Here is a 20,791-nt window from a genome sequence, read left to right on the forward strand (position 1 = left end):
TGACATAATAAAGTGGATGTTATTTAATACCAATACCAAATTGACGACCGAAATCAAATTCATTTTTCAATTTTTTTTTGTTCTAAAGTTAAACAAAAATGTACACAAACCAACAACAGAAACAAAACAAAGAAAAGGAAAAAAAGACAAACCAGAAACTAATAAGGAAATTAAGAATTTATCTTCTAGTCGCTGAATGAAGGAGTGAGGTAGAATCCGCTCCTCTTGACGCGCTCGCTGTAATTTTCCACCGTAGAGCTACTGAAAAGAGTGACAGGTACGTAGTATGTAGAGAAATGGCTTAGAGTAGCCTGAAAAAATCCAGGCCACGACGGGATTCGCGACCGTTCCCCCTATTAACTGAGCTACCAAGCCACACGTTGGAAGCATGGCAAACTTTAAAGGGATGTTGGTTCTATTCAAGGAAACTGATCATTTATTTCATAAATTATAAAGAGCAACAGCATTGAAGAAACCTTCATTTCTTTGTTTCTAAACCAATGAAAATTTCTTTTCCGAAATATCTCGTCCACTTTATAAACACAAGAATTCTCGCCATCCAACTTGTCTGAAAATCATCACCTGCTACAGTTCTTGTTTGACCATACTGCTTGTAACGACCGAACATCATAAATCCGTTGTTTCCCTTGGAAAGTATTTCCTGAAAGTCTTAAATTTTGGGTCTGGATTGTTTATTTAGAGGTACCCTCCGCCATATTGGCGATTTCGTTTCGATTCTCGTCGTCTGCCTAGTCTAAGTTAAAATCATACGGTTGGAATTTCTTTCTAAAGGCGCCCGCCATCTTTGTTTCCTCGTCCTCAGAAACTTTGCAAGCTTTCCAGTGCACTCTGTCAGGCATGTTGAGGAGGGCAGGACTGGCAACAACTTCCCTGTTCAGGAAAAACAAACCAGATCAATAGAGCGCTCCTTCATCGAGTATGGTGAAACCAAATCCAAACCAATAACAACAACTTCACTCAGTCGTGTAGCTTATAATACAACAAAAATACAACCACGAACAAATCATTTTGGAGTTTTTTTTGAGCTAAGAGGTTATTAGACAAGGTATAGAACGTACTGGGAACCAATGAAAGTTCGCGGTTGACACTATGTCAGCCTCCAGCGCAGGAAAACGAAAGTGATCTGCGGAAACGTTTTAATGAATAGAATCATCTCTGTGGTATGAGGTTTTCTATACCAATCGTAGAAGCGTGGTAAAGACAGAGGCACGCCTATTGTGCCTTCGATACTCAACATTACGAAAATTCCCCTTTATCGTACAAATACAAGACGGAGATAAAGCCAAAAAATACTGCCAATTTACCAAGAATTTTCAAAGCCACAGTTAATACGTTCAGCGTGATTTTGTTTTTCTTTCATCAAACCCCTTTATACCCACGAGTAACCTAGGTCCGAGTAACCAGCATATATTTTCTCTTTCCATTAATACTGTTAAATTAATAATTAAGATCATGAAAATAAAGGAAATGATCGTTAAACAAATTCTTCTGGTCAATAACAAAAGATTTGTAGGGAGAAGAGCATAAAGAATATAGACACCGATGTTAAAGCGTAAAGAGTTTATTTTAATATATTACACTTTACACAGGTCTGACAACCTCTAGCAACCTACTTAAATGTTGTCCCAAAAAGTTACATCAAAGCTAATGATAAACCACCCAGGTACTATCTTAAAAAGCTACCTTCCAAACTGAAGAGGCATCTTCGAAGATACTCTGTGAAGCAATTTGTCTTCGTTGTCGAATTCTACCACAAAATAGGGCGCTCCAACCGGTACGATCTGTGAAAAAAAATAAGTCAAGAAAAAAAATAAAGAAATCACAAAAAAATAAGCAGTATAAATTGATGGTGATGAAGCTAAATAAAAATAAAACGAGCCGACAAGACTCGTCCGGCGTTAATGATATCTTAATTTCGATTTTGCTGTAGCTGTCGTTCCCCCATACATCCCCAGAAGGATGTTATATAACGTTACTGACGATGCTAAAACATAGTACACTTAAAAAGTGATAAAAATGAGCTCGCTCTAATAGTGTGGCTTCGCAGCTAATTTGGTACCAGGCCCTCAGAGTCATTGCGAGGAATGTGTACGAATTCCGTCGGAATCTCTATGCTTGTATATCATGAGAAGTCTAATTTTCACTGTGGTTACATTTTTGTTGCTGAGTTTTCCATTCGTGATTACAGTTATTTGTACTTCTTTCTTTTTTATTGTCATTCATTGAGTATTCCGCAGATTCAAATTCCCACGCCACCCAGACAAGGTTCAAATTCCCTGCACCCGAGACACGGGCGACAGTCAAAAGCCCGTGGTTTGCCTGGTTTTGGGGGGGGGGGGGGGGTGGGGGTGATGGAGTTTGAAGGTTCGAATTGATCGGCGAATTAATATCATGATTATTATTGCTGTAGTTATTACCGTTGCTATTGTTGTGGCTATCGTTGTTGTTATTATTGCTCATACTGCTATAATTTCTGTTGCCGTCGCACTCCCTGTTCCTTATGCTGGTATCTAAGTTATTTTTAGGTTTCTAACCTGCTCACTGTAACTTATCTCACACTCAATTGTTTTTCATTCAGGGACAACTTCTTCAAACAAACCAATGGTGTGGCCATGGGCACCAAAATGGGACCTAGCTATGCCAATCTTTTTGTAGGTTTTGTCGAACACCAATTTTTCAGCCAATACAACGGCTCCAAACCTGAACTCTACGTTTGATTCTTTCAGTTTTTACATATGCTATTGAGGTCTGGGGGTGTGCTTTTTATAGCAAATATTTAAGTAGAATTGATAAGCTCTTTGCCAGGTGTTATAAGCTGGACTGCTTAAAGCAAAACAGTATCTTGGATATCCGTTGTAATAGAGATAAGAAGTTATGGCAAAGGATCTCTTCCACCAACACTGCGTTGAGCGATCTCTTACCTCCCCAGAGAACACGGCAGTTGAGAACTAGGTCGCATAATTATATTTTGCCTAAGGTTCAGACTAGCCGTTTTAAATCAGTTTTTATTAATAGATGTCTTTTCAATAGTAATTAATACCTATTCTTTTTCCTTATTCATTCTTTTCATGTTAATTGTTGCACGTCTGTATGCACAATAATTCTTAATAAAGACCTTTATTATTATTATTATTATTATTATTATTATTATTATTATTATTATAAACCAACAGACTCGCATAATTACTTGTTATATTCGTCTTCGCATCTATCCCACGTTAAGAATTCCATTCCTTTTTCTCAGTTTCTAAGACTTCTTCGTTTATGTAGTGATGACTCTGATTTCCACCACAAATCAGAGTCAATGTGACAGTTTTTCGATAAACGTGGTTACGCTGTTTCTGTCGTTCAAGCGGGTGACCACCGCGCCCAACTTATTGATCGACATTCAGCACTACAAACGTCACAAAAGGAAGATTCCGACCGCATTCCATTCACTCTCACGTTTCACCCTCACAACCACTCAGTTAAATCCATCATTCTTAAAAACTTTAAATTACTTCAAAACGATCCAGAGACAAGCACTATCTTTTCGCAGCCTCCGCTCATTTCATTCAAACGCGACAAAACATAGGCAATTTTCTGGTCAGAAGTTCTTTTCAGACTAATGATCAACCAGGCACTTTTAAATGCGCTCGTGCACGATGCAAAACGGGTCCTTTCATTCACAACACAAATAAAATATCGGGACCCAAACGATCCATTAAGATCACCGATCACTTCACGTGCACCTCCGCCAATGTAATCTATTGCATAACTTGCACTTATTGCAAAAAGATATGCATCGGCGAAACAGGCAGAAGACTAGGTGACCGATTCCGAGAATACCTTCGAGACGTGGAAAGGAATAACAAGGACACATCGAAACCAGTCGCTAGACATTTTAATTTACCTAGTCATTCTAAGCAACAGATGGCAATCTGCGGTCTTTTCTTACACTTAGGTAGCACGGAAAGCCGTAAAACTCTTGAACAAAAGCTCATCTTTCAAACCGGCCGTCTAAATCCCACAGGGATCAACGAACGCTTTTCATTCCACTAATTTATTCGTGTTTTTCTCGTTGCCATGTTCCCACCAATAACGTAGCTCCATTTTCTACCTTTAAAAGCACACACAACCCACAATTCCTCTATTCGCTCCGACGAAGGGCAAACGCTCGAAACGTCAGCTTTTGTAATCGTTACGGTGGCCAATTTACCATTTCAACTTTCTTGATATATCCAAATTATTTTCTCAAAAAACGTGCAAATCATCAAATAACAAACACGTCACCTGACTAAGCTCCGTATTGGCAGGCACTTCCCTCATCGCAAGAGAATTGGAATCTCCGTGATCTCTAAAAATGTCTTTTAACTCCTCCACATCTGTGAGAGGCACCGGTATAACCTATTAAAAAAAAATTCACCTCCAATTAGTAATTGTCAGGATGGCCGAGCGGTCTAAGGCGCCAGACTCAAGGATAACCTCCTTCCCAGTGCCAACTGGGCCGGGCGTTCTGGTCTCCAAATGGAGGCGTGGGTTCGAATCCCACTCCTGACATTTTAATTTTCCTTCTTTTTTTCTTTTTGCGATTATGGTTAACCTCGCGTCTTCTTCTTTCTTTTTCTACAAGGATAAACATTGGTGTTACCTGAAGCTGAAGATGCTGAGTGTAATAATTCCTTTCAAAAATAACACAGGATTTGCCTTCCTTATGATACATTTTGCGAAGCGCTCTCTTGAACCTGCTCTGATGTTAAAGAATTCGAACAGTCACAACCACAAGACATTCAAAGATCACAACTACAACAGATTATTTTTGAACATGTTCCCTAAAGGATATTTTTCAATTTCCATGAGCACTTCCTGCAGTGAAACAAAAAAAGTAAGTTTGTTCTTAGGCAACAAAGATAAGAACTGGTAGCAGCTTCATCATACTCAGTGTTGAACAGTAACATCACAGTAAAACGTCGAAACGTTGCTTTAACGGCATTGTACGATTAAGTCGTGGTAATGTAAAGAGTACAAAAAAGGTAAAGTCTGTTTATGAATCAAGTGGCCCGTCAGGCCGGCATATAACTCCAGTTTCCGTAGTAGCATGAAGCTAGAAGTTTTTTTTTACACAAAAACCGATCTACAAAATAGCCAAAGCGGCATACCGAAAATCCCAATGCCCCCCTCCTTAAGGACAAAATTGTCATGGAGGATTTCGTTTCTTAGCTCAATCTTCTTTTCAAAAGCTACGTTATGGTTTTCTTGCAAGAGCAATTTCTTTTCCATTTCATGCTAATAATACTTGAAATGCAACAGCCATTTATGCGTCACTCCGTGTACTTTATGTACATGTAGTGACGCATGTAGAAATAGATGTGGAAAGGTCTCCTACCTCGGTCAATTTAACTGTTGACTCGAAATGCGCAATGGGACAGATCAATACATGGTCAGGTACCAGACCTCCTTTGGCCAACGCCACGTATGACTGATGTCAAATGGAAAATAAAACAAAAAGTTACGTACCATTTATTGGAGAAGCTACACATGTTTGTCGTGGTCCAAAATTAAATTGCAGACTGTGGTCAAATTAAAACTACGTGTATATTTGGAAGGGTTCACTAAGAGATGATAATGGGTGAAAATACAAAAAATAGCATTTTTTGGGAAGGCTATTCGGTTAGCTTCGAGATTCGACTTTTTCCGTAAATAGGAAAATAGGAATAGCTATGATCCTCCAGACTTTCGATTCAGTAAAGCACTCCACCAATTATACACATGAGACCTGACTGGGTTAAAGAGGCTGTGCTGGTTAGTAGCGAGTGCAGCAAGCCAAACACATACACACATGTGCGATGAGTTCGATTCCTGCTGGAAAACTCGAAAACCCTTCCAAAGAATGATACCACCCTTGTTTCAAGTAGTTTTAGAGTTTTCTGACAAATCTACATAAAGCATAAAACTCACAGCAGACTGAGGGAATGTACATTAGGGGCCTCTAAATAAAAGAACTGTCTAATAAAACGATTTCCTGCTGTTTTCGTTACAGAACCACAGCCCTTTGACAAGCATTTCGTTTCGTAGGTTTCGACTTTGAATGGAACCGCAACTTGTGTACTTACATCGTCTCCCACACTGACAACCAAATGTTTCTCGACCTCAGGACTCCCCAGGCAGAACCAACAGGAACCTTTTAAGGGAGCTTGGGAGGAAAAAGAATATTGACCACTTTCATAAATGGATGTCGGATTAATATTCTTTTGTTTATATTTAAATTAGCCTTTCTGTCCTCGCTTGAGATAATGTAACTCCATTTTCTGCCTTTAAAAGTATACACAACCCACAATTCCTCTATTCGCTTCGACGAAGGGCTAACGCTCGAAACGTCAGCTTTTGTAATTGTTACGGTGGCCAATTTACCATTTCAACTTTGTTGATATATTCAAATTAAATATTGATAGGTATGTTACTTTTGTCACAAAGGGCCGATCTCGCTCTAAGAACCCTACTCTCGTACTAAAACCTGCTTACTGTAAAAGTAAAAACTGCAAATTTTCAGTCCTCCTTTTTAATAGAATTGTTAAACCCTGGAACATTATCTGTAATCTCGCCTCTCATGACAATTTTTCGAGTCTAAGTATTTTTAAAAATTTTCTGCGCGCCACTTATTCTACTTTACTGGACACTACTTATAATATTGACATGCCCTGCAACTGGTTTCTCTCCCGTAACTGCCCTTGCCATCGCTTTTAATTTTTATCTGACTGATTTCACTTGCATTGTACTGTACATTATCTAAATTCAATCATAGTTAAATTACTTAATTAAATTTTAGTTTTTTTATCGGACATATGTATATATATATATATATATCTTTTTTTACATTTCGGGTTGCGCCTCACATGGGATTCTGCTTCCGTTCGCGCAATCCCATTTGGTCCTTTCTTTTATTTCTTTTATTTCTGTATATGTGTAACTAATGAGACCAATAAAGTTAATAAACAAGTTTAAAGCATTTGGGTCAACGCGTTCTCAAGACTATGAGGATGAAAAGAGGCCAAAATGACTCATGAAAGGTTACTCAGTAAGTTTTTCCCTACATTGCAGTAATCGAGGGGATCATTCTTACGTGGTCCTTTACGTTGTCTTGGCTCTCTGTTTGAACCGCCTTCTTCACCACCTGTAACAAAATGAACGGGATTGGGGTAAGTGACTGGAAAACTTTAATTCAGTTATATTTTAAGATAACAGCACAAGCCAAGTTAGCAGAAAAATGTTAGGTATACAGGTTTAGGCAGTTACATCCCTAATTAACTAAAAGAAGAGTTTTTTCGAGCCACAAACAAAAAATGTACCGCGGGAAGCGGGTTGTCTAATGCTCAACACTTGAGTAATACGTGTTCGATCCCTTACGGGTTGCAGGAACATGGTGTTAGTGATACAAATCACCCCGGGGGATGGGGGGTGGGGCTGGGGATGAGGGGTGGAGGGGATGGGGGTGGGGGTTGCGGATGGGGTGGGGATGGAGGGGTGGGGGTGGAAAGGGAGGGGTGGAGGGGGTGGGGGTAACCTGTGGTCAGCTAGAATTCCATTAAGGAGGGGTTAAAAGACCTCTCGGCTCCTCATCCAACAGAAACTAGGCTTAGCAGAAATGCCTGAAAATCTAAAACGCCACTTAGTTATTTATAGCTGATGCTATGTATTTTTGTGATACCATGATCCCTATGTCGTTTTTGTCCAGGTCTCTGTGACTTCCCTGTGTTACTCATATCAAAAAAGAAGTTCTGACCTGTAGCACTGGCCTGCAATAGACAAGTAGACGCCATTAAGCCCTCAGAAACAAATACACAGACATATATTCTGAAAGTTTGTGAGCCAATAGTCTACAGTGCAATCGACCAGTACCCCTAAACGTGTCCTAAACTATTGAGCATGACGAGAGCTCGCCTATGTGTGGCCGTACCCTCCCCCCCCCCCCCCGAGAAACAGAAACCTCTCGGTGAGAGGGTACGACTTAACGTAGGCTAGACGAGAGCGAGGAAAACTTAGGTGGATTCTCCGTTCCTGTAAAGGATTTGAGCCTGTCTCAAAGTTACTAATTTGGCGCTACTGGGAGCATTGGCGCGAGTTCTGTCAAAGCCTGATTTTTTTCCTGACTTCGTTGCTGAAATTTCTCGAATTGCAACTCGTCTACCTACCTGTTTTTCATCTGCAGGTTAAAATATTGACAACTTATTTTTTTAGTTCATTGCGTAAAGCGTATACTGCAGTCACTTCATTACTTGTGAATATGCTACCACTGAAGGTGCCTCTCCAAGTCCCTGAAGATTTCACGCATTACAGTCTAACCTTTACTTTATTGTCCAGAATTGTTTAAAGGGTCACCTGAGACTGTAGATTTGTTTCTTCGCCAGCTGTGTTCACATTGCTGCCACTTGAAACTTTGTTGTAAGGACACTCAGTAACATCTGATGGCTGTTTGACAAGTTCGGTTTTATCCATGGACACTAAGGGCACTATATTGAACGCGTACATGTACTGCAAGATATAAAAGAACAAAGGGAACTGAATTGTGACCCAGTCATGGTGAATACCGCAAACAACATGTATTTTATTCGCTAAAACTTGCGTTGCTCAAACTTGCTGCAAGTCTTTAAATGAAAGTATATTTCGTACCCCAATGCTACCTCGCTCAAGTGAATAACTGTAAAGCTATGATTTCGTATACTAAGATTTGAGGTTATTAGACAAGTAGAGGAAGAGCGGGGCACATTGTAGAGAGAGGCTCAAATAAAGGTGCTCAAGGTATATGTCTGTTTGTTTCCCTAACGTATTGATTAAGCTGTATGCACACCCGAACTATCAAAGGGTATTATGGAAATGATAAAGTATTTTCACGTACCTTTTTTTTGTCTGGATTACCAGCTTGAGCAAGGGCAATAAATCGTGTCACATGCTGTGCAGATTCCCTCAACACTTGGTGATTCCTACAAGAACAATTAAAGTGAATCGCGAAAAAATCTACACAGTTAAACTTACTGTGTAGATTTCTTCACACTAGTACCGCAGAGGTCAGTGGTTCGAATCCCGTACAGGCCTGAGTTTTTTCAGGTCTGATTTTCGCTATTGCATAAATAGCGCTCTCTACTGCGAAGATCGTGCATCATACGTATCTACAACCGCAGTTCAAAATATATGAACTTCATATATTCATCGTATCTGATTTATCATCACGGGTTTATTACGAATCAACTTAACGGCCTGCTCCCAGTTGGCTTGTTAGCTCAATTGGTAGAGCACTGCACTAGTAACGCAGAGGTCAGTGGTTCGAATCCCGTACAGGTCTGATTTTCGCTATTGCATAAATAACGCTCTCTACTGCGAGGATCGTGCAACATACGTACAGTAAAACTTGTTAACGGTATACTGTAATTTTGCTGATCGATTAAGCAACGGACCAAACAACTGCTGCAAACTAAGAGACCTAAGTTGGTGCTAAGTATAATGCAAATTTCTAGAAATGATTTGTTTTTACCACAAAGAAGATCTCGGAAAAAGAATCCGAGGGAAACAATGGAACTTTTTCAAAAGAAGTTACAGGCCAAAACAAGATTTTCCAGAATATGGGGTTCAAGTCAAACCCCTTTTTGGCCAGCTCCATAACCAACAGAACACTGGTACATGCATATTTCATGTTAATTTTTTGAGGCTGGAGTAAAAAAATGTTTTCATTTAACTTGTCACACAGGGTTGGCGTTTGAACATATTGGCCAAATACTCTTCTCTTACCTGTATGGGGGTCTCTCATAATGTACTCCCTCATGACCAGCAAAATGGTACCTGGGCCTTAACTGTTGTGCCAGTCTGGACACCAGTGCTGAGCCACTCTTTTCAGGGTTAAATCTCTCCTACAGTTCATGACAATCAAAACCAATTCAAAGGGATATTTTCTACTTGTTGGCCCCTACACTGCCTAGATCTCATCAGGAATTCTCATTACTGTCTGCCATACAATTCTTATGATGTAAGTTCTGAAAATTTGGGATTTGATCAACATTATGTACTAAACCCCTGATTGATATTTTTCTTCATTCTTGTCACTTGTCTGCTTGATATTGTATTGATATTGTAAGGAGAAACTACGTCTTGGTCATTCACGGGAGTTACAGGGTTCGTCAGAAGTTTTAATTCCATTAAGGTCGTTGCAGAGATGATTGTTCTCCTATGCTTTTTATATCTTCTTTTTGAAGCCTTTGGTTGCCCTCACAATGAGGGGTAAAAGGATCACTGACTGTAAATTATTAAGCAAGTGTGCAATCATATCAGGTTTTAACTACATGTGGACTGACAGAATTTAAAAGAAGAATTAGAAACCTAAAGCTGCCCGGCCAATTCTAAGATTTTTTTTCAAAGTGGGTATCACTCAATGTCACACCCATAATTCCCTGCATGTACCTATCTATCATCAGGGCTCGACACTAATGGTAGCCAACTAGCCACAGACTAATAGAAATTCAGTTTTGGCTAGTGGTTTTCGATTTCCACGAGCCAGTTTGGCTAGTAAACAAACTGAAATTGTTGTAACATCTAAGTTGTCACTAGCCACTTGGCTAGTGGGTTGAAAGTTAGTGTCGAGTCCTGTATCATAACAATTTTGACATCCTTACAGTGTTCCATTTTAAGTGGCTAGTTTTTGCAGGAGTAAAGAGTGTTTCACACTATTTAAATTTTGTCAAATTTGTAAGGTTTACATATTTTTGAAAAGATCATCTCACTTAGTGGGGATCGAGGGCACCCCAAAACCTCTCCCTTGCCAATGCCCCTAATGGAGAGAATGACACATTTCCTGAACTCTAATTAGCCAGTCAACATTTTTAAATTCTAATTTTAATGCATCTTTGACAATTAGTAAGTAAGTAAGTAAAAGTAAGTAAAACCTTTATTTAGACACGATAAGTATTGAAGCTGTGCAGCAGTAGGGTCGTGTATAAAATAAAAAGATACATAAACAATAGTTGTAATATAGTATAAAATAAGACTAAAATTATAGACCTAAAAATACTTCCTTTTGCAAGGAGCTAACAATTTCATTTATTTCATTATTATATTTAATTTACAATTAATATAATAATAATAATAATAATAATAATAATAACAATTGTAGTTATGATAATGTTGTTAACAATAATAAACTCACAGGCTGATTAGCAAAGTTGGACACCCCTCTTGGCCAACATGATGATATGAGAATGTCTAATCCTTTGAAGCTTTCATCTTGGCACTGAGACTCTAGTGACCCGACATCATCCACAGTGAAATGACATCCTTCCTATATTGAAATGGTGATAAGTTGTATCGCACATCAAGACAATAGATCAACAACTGAAACATCTTAAGGAAGGTGGAATAGGACAGAAAGGATGCCTTTTTTACTACCTTATGACATTATTCTTCTTTTCAGGCAGTAATGGGTAAAATTTATTGCCGATAGTTCCATTTATTATTGCCTAAATTTCCATGGAATTCTTGAACATTCAAAAGGCAAAAGGATTACTCTACCACTTTGAAAATTTCACGTACCATGACACTTAAAATAACAGAGAACACTTCTTGAATGCATATGCAAGTGCAAGCATGTATCATGTACAATTTGAGAAAGTAAGTATAGAAGGATCTTTCCTACGAGTAGTTATTTATAATTCATTGGTCATTACAAAAAAGACTTTCGGGCTTCTTGACCTAATGTGTTTTCACTGGCATGGGAAAAAACAGTGAAAACCACTATATCCCTGGATGTAAACATTGTATTTCCAATATATTCACAACTTGAAGGTTTCTACAGCATGCAGTGTACCTCGGGGGCCTCAGATTTTTCCAATCCACTCAAATATGCAATCTGTAAACCTGACTTTGTTTTCAAGATCCCTTTCCTGCCTGAAAAAGAATATGAGCAATAATACATTCAGTCTAAGAAAGAAAGGATTTTTATTTTAGATTTTAATACTCAATAGCAATGCTTGCTCAATCGCAATGCTTGACAGGCTTTTAATACATAATTTTCTCTACAGTTTAATATAGCAAATAAGTAAAAAAGGGATAAATTATTGCAGCAGCTAAAATAATAATTATAATAAATAAATATAATAATAATGTTTATTCAAGCCTTTTGCAGTCTGCAAAATGTTCAGAATGCTGAATTAAAGATTAGGGAACATCATGGAGAAGTCTTTTAAACTTGTCTGGGTCAGTTTACAAATGTGTCTGGAAAGTGTGTTAATTTGCTATTGTTATTCATTGCCAGAGCTTTGCTTTGTGTGCCATTGTGTTCTACAACAAAAGAGATGGGAATATAAAGCACCGGTGTGCAAGTGGGAAATTCGCAAAACAATTACGAAAATGCCAATGAATGCTATTGCATGCAAATTGTTGAACATAAGAGTACAGCATGCACAGTTTTCATAGGGAGGGGGAACTTTCAAAACTTGGATACAAATGTATTGCAATCACATTGCATGAAATACAACATGAGGGGAACTACACTATACTAAATGATTTACCTATACATGTATACATACATGTGTAGCCTACTTCACATAAGACTTACCTAAATAAGTTACATTTTCACACAACTCTCCACCATTCTCCAAGGAAACAGAAGAGTAGTAACTCACTTCCTGCATTTCAGTAGGTCCAAGTAGAAAAGTAGGGATAGGAACTGATATTTAGGAAAAGAAGAGTCTTAGTCATAATTATTCTGACTAATGGCTTAATAATACATTATATCAAACTTTCAGCTAACATTGAATGGTAAGCTACAGCTTGATATTTGTCAGATCAAACTTGGAAAAATTCTAAAATCTCAAGGCATAAGTCAACTGCATACTTACGTCAAATTTTCATATATCGTGATTGAATGTCTGTGCCCATTTAGTTCTCTATTAACCAGTTAATATGCAAAGGTATGTGCTTAACTGAAATTAAGGATTCAAGTTATCAAAATTATCCACCTGAATTGTTTCCTGCAAGATAACCTTCCCATTCTTTTTTAGATTCTTCACTTGATCCAAAGAAACTTCCAACACAAAGCAACATCTACATGAAAATGGCAAGATGTGTATTGGATTTGTATAATGACTAAGAGCACAAAGAAAAAAACAAAAACTGAGGATCTCACTTGTTCTGTCAGAAATAACCCAGCTCAAAATGAACTATTTTGTTCACTCCTTGTGGTAATGTAGGTTTAAAAATCTCTTGGCACCCTTTCTCTTCCTGTGCTAGTATTGAAAGTTGGTTTCTAAGGACATTAAGAGAAAAGAGAGAACCCAGAAAATAATAATGATTAAAAAAGTTGGGCAATGACGCCAATCACCAACCAATTGGACCCACACCTAAGCATTAGCTGAAAACCTCTGCACAACATCCTCATCATTAACAAATCAGTAGGACCTCTTAATTAAGTGGATGGATTTATTGTGGCCAATCTCTACTATGTCAGAGACCTTTGGTTACCAAATCAATACACATTGTCCCTTGAAACCATTTACCTCAAAATCCTTGTTTTTCTTGAGAATATTTTTTACTCGTCCAAACAGAGTGTTAAACTTTCCACAAACATCTCCACTAACAAGGCTATAAGGTAAAGAGTTCAGTGAGTACCGTAATTGAATTTTAGTTAAATTTGCTTTCTTAACCAAAATCCACTAGTTTTCCGAAGGCTGACACCTCCTAATCACATGACAAAATTTTGAAGATTATGCAAAGCAACTCTTTAAATTTGGCATCAGAATGCACATTCTCTCTACTGCTCACTTCACATTCATTATGGTGCTGATAAGGAGAATGTGTTAAAGTGCCTATTACCCCAAAAATTTTTTTTGGCCATATTAAATCTCTCTATTGCACTGAGCAAAATGCCGCAAAAATTTTTGCGTTTGGTTAAAACCGCGATTTTTTATGATATTTAAAAGTCAAGTTTAGTTTTCAAATGACCGAGTGAACCAGAGACTGGGGCCAGTGATGTCATTCCAGGCCATCAGCAGTGGGGCTCTGATCCAATCTCAGTCAAAATTATACGTTCCCAACAGGACGAAACCTTCGTTAAAGCCTGATCTGGTAAATTTTTATTATCTTTCTCTTACTTCGCTTGCTTTCAGCTGATTTCGTTTCCTCCGACATTCCACACGTGATCAGTCAGAAAGACACAAATTCCAACTCCATCTTTTCACAACCTTCGCTGCAAAGTCTTGCTAGTCAGAGCAGAAAACATGACTGAATAATCTTCTTCTCGGAAGTGGTTGGAACACATGGGTGAGTATTTTGTGGGCTTCCAATGTGCACGCTTCAATTGCACAAAGTCAACCCACTTCTTTCTTCTCTTTTTTTTCTCCAGGTCATCTGCCCCATAAAAAGGTATTGGAAGAAGTGCTATTCTTTTTTCTTTGTTGGGAGTGTTGCTACACCCGAAAACAACGCACTTATCAGGCATATCCGTCAAGATACTTCATCCAGTCCTTGAAGCAAACTCATTGGAAAGCCTGGAATGACGTCACAAACTGTGCTCGACCCAGACCCATCTTGATAATTCCGTGCCTAGGTTGTGTTTTCAAAAAAGGCGATTTTCCACGACTTTGAAAATTCATAAAAAATCAGGGTTTTAACTAAACACAAAAATTTTTGCAGCATTTTGCTCAGTGCATTAGAGAGATTTAATATGGTCAAATAAATTTTTTGGGGTTATAGGCACTTTAAACAATCCAGAGCATCTTCATTTGGAAATAATTTCCTTATTATTCCCATGACCTTTCGATTCATTTTTGCAAGGTAAGTTGTTTATAAGATCCCACGGATTTCTTCTATCCACAGGGGGCCCATACAATCTGTTTGTGTAGCCGATCGTTGTTTTATAGTGAATGTACCAGATTTACCGTTTGCCTCACCTTGAGTGATATATTGCTGAATAAGTACATAAATCATTGATAAATAAACCTTGAATTACTCTACCTGTGGTGCATAGTTGTCCTTTTGCCTCAAAAATGTTTTTTTTTAGCGATTTTGAATAAGTCTGATTTTGTCGCTAATGTAATGCATTAAAGAAAGACAAGGGTGGAAACCTTGTTTTCAAAGGGTTCAAGGGCCCAAGTGATTTTGACCCCGAAAATCACATTGCTCCGCTTTCAAACTTCGCAGCATTAAGGTCAAACGATGCACGATTCTCCTCATACCTTCCAATCGAAAATCCATCCAAATGGACCAGAGCTAGCCCTTGAAGAAAATCAAAATTGCACATTATTTTAGCATCTGGGATGTGTAGCAAGATTCTCATGTGCCAGCCAGAAACCGCCCTCCTCTGATTGGACAACATTAAATCATGACCAATTCAAAATATCTAATGAGGGTGGGAAACCATTACGTTTAGGGACCCTTCAACTGTTTACCCACCAGACTCGGGTCGTATGTCTTGATGTTCACCGGAAGCAACTTACATTTTCGCCCATTGTTCGCGTCTGCCAATGAATGAACAGGGAAACAGATTGTTTAGTATTCGAATATTCCAATCCCGGCTGATCAGTTAAAAGACTTTGAATGCACAGACTGATATTTTCACAGGGTAGAAGGAGTGGCACGGAAAAAAATTTACAGTCAAATGTATGGAAAATTAGAAAAATTAATTGAGCATCTTCTATCCAACCTACATTCTTCAAACTTGGTGAATACAATCTTCTGCTCAGTGTTTTAATGATGCGATTCATAAATTGCGTAAAATTCGATTTTGGGAAAAGCTATTTGCCATGGGATTCCCATACGAACACTGTTATTTCTGACTGCTTTGCCTACCCGTAAAGATAGCGCCGAAAACCATGACAAGGCCTAGCTATTCATCGCCTGTCTGCGAGAAGTGCACATGGGAAAGTGCAGCGATATTTCCTATGCTTTCATCAAAAGCCTGGCTCGACCTCTTTCAGATGAAATGAAAGAAACAGTGACTCATATTTTCTTCTGGCGCTTACCAGTACAATTTTTTAATTCACAGGTGCTGCTTAAGTTGCCAGGTGACCTGTTTACTTTTCACGCAATTGATGAAGGAGATGCGAACAATAGGCGAAAATTTAAGTTGCTTCCGGTGAGCATCAAGACACTTGACCCAAGTCTGGTGGGTAAACAGTTGAAGGGTCACTAAACGCCAATGGTTCCCCACCCTCATTAGATATTTTGAATTGGTCATCGTTTAACGTTGTCCAATCAGAAAAGGGCAATCAACGTGACGGTTTCTGGCTGGCACATGAGAATCTTGCTATGCATCCCAGATGCTAAAATACTGTGGGATTTTGATTTTCTTCGAGAGCTAGCACTGGTCCGTTTGGATGGATTTTCGATTGGAAGGTACGAGGAGAATCGTGCATCTTTTGACCTTAATGCTGCAAAGTTTGAAAGCGGAGCAATGCGATTTTCGGGGTCAAAATCGCTCGGCCGCGTGAACCCTTTGAAAACAAGGTTTCCACTCTTGCCTTTCTTGAATGCATTACATTAACGAAGAAATCAGACTTATTCAAAATCGCTAAAAAAAAAACACACATTTTTGAGGCAAAAGGACGACTATGCACCACAGGCAAAGTAATTCAAGGTTTATTTATCAATGATTTATGTACATAGTCAGCAATATATCACTCTAGGTGAGGCAAACGGTAAATCTGGTACATTCACTATAAAACAACGATCGGCTACACAAACAGATTGTACGGGCCCCCTGTGTTCTACCTGAACTTCATGCGACAGTTTCTTGAATTTTCACCAAAAATCGAATACTCGCGATCCTTCCCGTAATAATTAGCAGCAAAGCCGCAAATATCGATCATTTAGCTTACATTAATTTGAGACTACGTATGATCAAAATTTATCGCAGGAAAACACACTTTTCGTGTAAATTAAGATGTAACATTGATTAAATGTGTTACATTTTTTCAATTACTTACATTTTTCGAGCTGCTGCCATGATGGTAATTTAAAAAGTGGAAGCACTAGCAATCGATCCCAAAAAAGGATTCTCCGTTCACTTTTGCCGCCATCTTAGATTTCTTCGCCTCGTCTCCATGTCAGGAAACACCAATGACTGCTGGGAAAATTCAGGAGACCACGTGGTTCGTCCTCTTTTAGTGGCAATCATGGCGGAACAGGTTTGTCTAACCAGCCATCTGACTTTCTTTCGCTACAAACACGCCTTTAAGTCAAATTTTAACGATTCCTGATATCATAAACTGTGAATTTTTATTTTATTTGACCCTTTAAGACCCCATGATGAATTCAAAAAACGTGTTTGGCTATTTGTTCCTTTAAATAAGTAGAACATATTTTTCATCGGCATGGGTGCCGTAATTTACGTTTATGGCGATGATTTGCAGAAAGATCACTAATAAAAGGCGTTTAGCTTATTTCCATTGTTCTTATGTTTTTTAAATGCAGTAACAGGTTACCTTCGTATTTTTGGTTGAGTCGATCATTGTTTTTTCCGAAATGAAGTTTACTTACGATACCAACTCACGTTTCGATGGGCTTAAGAAAACACGTATACCTCGTAGCATTAAGTATAGATTTGCTCGAATTTGTTTTCTCTGTTTATAACTCTAAAAGAGTGGCATTGTTAAGAAACGCAAAGTTTTGTTCCGGTAATGATTACTCGTCACAAAAGTGTCGACGAAGTCAAAAGTTGCGTCTTACAAATTCGGTTGAGTTTTCGAGAACATGTACGTTTAAACCCACACCAAAGCGACCTTATCTTGGTATAACTTAAGGTGATATGAAACCTGTAAGCCATCCAGGGCTTTATATAAGAATCGTAGAGGCAGGAAAATACTATGTGGAGACCGAAGAAACCAGCCCCAATTCAAACCAGCTTGCAGCTGACTGAACTAGCTTTCATCAATATTATTAATAACTAAATATATAAATAAACTGTCTGATTATACAAAATTCAAAGAGTGGCAACTGTACTGCAACTGTAAATACTCTGCTTAAGATGTGGGAAAACATCAGAGTTGTCTGATGCTGTTGGTACTAGACAATGCTCCTTTAGTTAAACGATGTTTTGCATCTAAGCAGTTAGTAACTTGTGATAACATTTTGCAGACCGAGAGGGCCTATCAAAAGCAGGCACCAATTTTTCAAAACAAGAAACGCATTGTGGGTCAACCTGGCAAAAAGAAGGAACTTCGATTTGTGAGGAATGTTGGTCTGGGATTCAAAACTCCTAAAGAGGTAAGTGCACTTTTCTGGTGGGTGCTGGAGTAGTGAGATCCCTGAACCTCAGACTTGCTGGCAATATAGGCAGAAAAAGCTAGAAGTTGATTAAATCTTTTTTTTTAATTGTTTCCTCAGGGGTTACAAATGTTAAAGCTTGAAAGTATTTCTGTAAAGTGATTCTGAGTAATTTTCTGTGATCACTGAAATTATCTCCTATGAAAGGAAAACAAAAGTATTAAAAATTTGTCAGCTTAAAATAGTAAGAAAACAAGAGAAAAAAAGTATTGTTCAGTATTGAGAATACACCCGAGAAGTTTAAACTATGGACTTAAGTATTTATTTACTTTTATTGGAGACATAAAAATCTTGCAATGTAGTAAATGTACAGTTTCCTTGAAGAAAATTTTGTGATGACTTCAACAGTTTTGTGATTCTCTCAACAGGCCATTGAAGGAACTTACATTGACAAGAAGTGCCCCTTCACAGGAAATGTGAGCATCCGTGGTCGTATTCTGACGGGGATTGTTGCAAGCAAGAAAATGAAACGTACAATTGTCATCAGACGTGATTATCTTCATCACATCAAGAAGTACAACCGGTTTGAAAAACGCCACAAGAATCTTTCAGCCCATCTCTCACCTTGCTTCAGGTTCGTTTCACTTGTTTTAATCAAATATTGAAATGCGATTGGTCATCAACCATGATGAAAATCTCAATTTTCAAAGTTTCATGGCATGTAAATTTGTCAGGAAATAAGTGTACTTTATGATCTTGTAGTGTCTTGTCAAAGGTGCATAATTTGAGACTTACCATATTTATCCGTGTATAATTCGACCCCGTGTACGAGTTGACCCCCATTTTCAAGGTCAAAAATCGGATTTTTCATAATTTCTAGTAAAGAGAAATTCAAACCGATAGAAATTTTGCAAGTGGCTGATCTCTCATTTCTGAGAATGTATTGAAAACACAATGAATAAAAAAACTGCAGAGCAAAATGTAACCGTGTACTGTGAAGTTTAGTAGCACTTGTTTACATCACCACAATTCATGATTTAAGCATATACGAGCACTTTGATTGCCATCTTGGAAACTACACAATGACATAATTGGTCCAAGTGCATAACAAACAAACCCTCGTGAGAAAACAGCATTTGCCCGGTCACTAAGCTACTGTAATCATGCGATGAAAACAAGAATTCAGCACTGAAAACAGGAGCGAAGCTGTAAGGAAAAATGTCTGCTCTACAGATCAGAAAATACAATAGAAATCAGCCCCACTAGGTTTCTGTTTAAGCCACGTAAAATTGATTATTTCTACATTTTTCATCTATGAAGAATGCACTGAATACTGACGAAACTCGAACATAATTAGAACTGGTTTTGTGAACTCAGTTTTCCTAATGGACTTCAGGCGACTGTTATGCTAATTTCTTAGACTGCTTGGGTCAGGTCTTTGTCTGTGATCCGTGTATAAGTCAACGGTGATGTTTTGGGCTGAGTTTTTGGTCATAAAGGGTCGACTTACATGTATACACAGATAAATACGGTACATGTATCATTGAACACCGACACCATATCATGATGTGTATGTGATACACTGCACTAGTTTATTTAGTTAATGCATCACCAATTTAGTAGAGATTTTGTGTTGATCAGTATAAGTCTCCTTTCTAACCACATCCCCAATGCAATCTCATCTGCGTTTTTAGATGCATGTAGTTCTGTATAACATCACCCACTCCCTGAAACATCTTGGCAGTAAAATTGCTGTATTTATGGATTCTGCAGTGTAATAATACAATGATTTTATTGTTTATTGTCATATGAAGAGTTTTGTGTGCTCAGGGCTGTCATTAGAAGCCTTTGGAAGCAGAAACCCCTCAGCTGTCAAACCATTTTGTGCCGGCTTCCTCGTAAATTGTGGTCCAGACTAAGAGTAATCCCTCCCTTTTGGCAAAGTCCATTGTGCAGAGATAGGGAGTGCTAGTGGTCTAATTGTAATCAGAGACAGAAAATAAGTATTTCTGAACTGGTGCTAACATCATTGTCTGGCTAAAAAAATTTCTTCAATATCCAAAATGCTACCATTCATGTCTCTTAGAGTTTCAAATTTCAAATTTTTCAGTGGGTAGCATGCCCCCAGACCTCCCCTCTCTTTAACAGGCCATGTTTGCCACACAAGCACAACTTTATTCAGCTGCCTTTTCAGCTCAGATCATGCATCTATCACATCTACTGATAACAACCGCGTGTGCTGTACTTGCTCTTTGCTGGTTTCCTTCTTAAGTGATGTATTTTTGTTCTTTCCTGGTAGGGATGTCAACCTTGGTGATGTGGTCACTGTTGGTCAGTGCCGTCCACTCAGTAAGACAGTACGTTTCAATGTACTGAAGGTCAGCAAAGGAAAAGCAAGCAAGGACAAAAAGCAATTTGAGAAATTCTGAATGCATGTTCCCTCTGCTAATAAAGTACTCGGATAAAAACTGATTTTTGTGTCACAATTTTTGTTCAGTGTTTGCAAAATTTGCTCCCCACTGGTTACTTTTTAATTCAGCTGGTTCCCAAG

General features: G+C 38.4%; 2 protein-coding genes and 1 non-coding gene across 5 annotated transcripts; 2 read left to right on the forward strand and 1 right to left on the reverse strand.

Moving 5' to 3' along the window:
- Positions 1–413: 413 nt before the first annotated feature.
- On the reverse strand, positions 414–17,103 carry LOC111329607 (pre-mRNA splicing factor CWF19L1). Of its 3 annotated transcripts, XM_088754882.1 has the most exons (20): positions 16,962–17,070; positions 15,213–15,252; positions 13,536–13,620; positions 13,166–13,285; positions 12,999–13,083; positions 12,596–12,706; positions 11,846–11,925; positions 11,189–11,320; positions 9,781–9,899; positions 8,894–8,978; positions 8,377–8,529; positions 7,706–7,793; positions 7,121–7,171; positions 6,114–6,193; positions 5,387–5,479; positions 4,844–4,866; positions 4,652–4,745; positions 4,294–4,407; positions 1,705–1,802; positions 414–891 (listed from the first exon to the last, which is right to left on the reverse strand). In XM_088754882.1, exons 5-20 carry the CDS (start codon positions 13,081–13,083, stop codon positions 750–752), a joined length of 1,548 nt encoding a protein of 515 aa, XP_088611008.1. In that variant the 5' UTR covers positions 13,166–13,285; positions 13,536–13,620; positions 15,213–15,252; positions 16,962–17,070; the 3' UTR covers positions 414–749. The 3 variants fall into 3 exon arrangements, with proteins under 3 accessions (XP_088611008.1, XP_088611007.1, XP_088611006.1); XM_088754881.1 differs by lacking the exon at positions 13,166–13,285; XM_088754880.1 differs by lacking the exons at positions 13,166–13,285; positions 15,213–15,252 and having other exon boundaries at positions 16,962–17,103.
- On the forward strand, positions 4,442–4,560 carry Trnal-caa (transfer RNA leucine (anticodon CAA)). The gene is made up of 2 exons: positions 4,442–4,479; positions 4,515–4,560. It is a non-coding gene; the product is annotated as a tRNA-Leu (tRNA).
- Positions 17,093–20,712, forward strand: LOC111329608 (small ribosomal subunit protein uS17-like). The gene is made up of 4 exons (XM_022934343.2): positions 17,093–17,162; positions 18,112–18,240; positions 18,669–18,874; positions 20,540–20,712. Exons 1-4 carry the CDS (start codon positions 17,151–17,153, stop codon positions 20,667–20,669), a joined length of 477 nt encoding a protein of 158 aa, XP_022790078.2. The 5' UTR covers positions 17,093–17,150; the 3' UTR covers positions 20,670–20,712.
- Positions 20,713–20,791: the final 79 nt, after the last annotated feature.

The sequence above is a fragment of the Stylophora pistillata genome, chromosome 3 (genome assembly GCF_964205215.1).
Source record: "Stylophora pistillata chromosome 3, jaStyPist1.2, whole genome shotgun sequence".
In the NCBI taxonomy this organism is placed as follows: Eukaryota; Metazoa; Cnidaria; class Anthozoa; order Scleractinia; family Pocilloporidae; genus Stylophora; species Stylophora pistillata.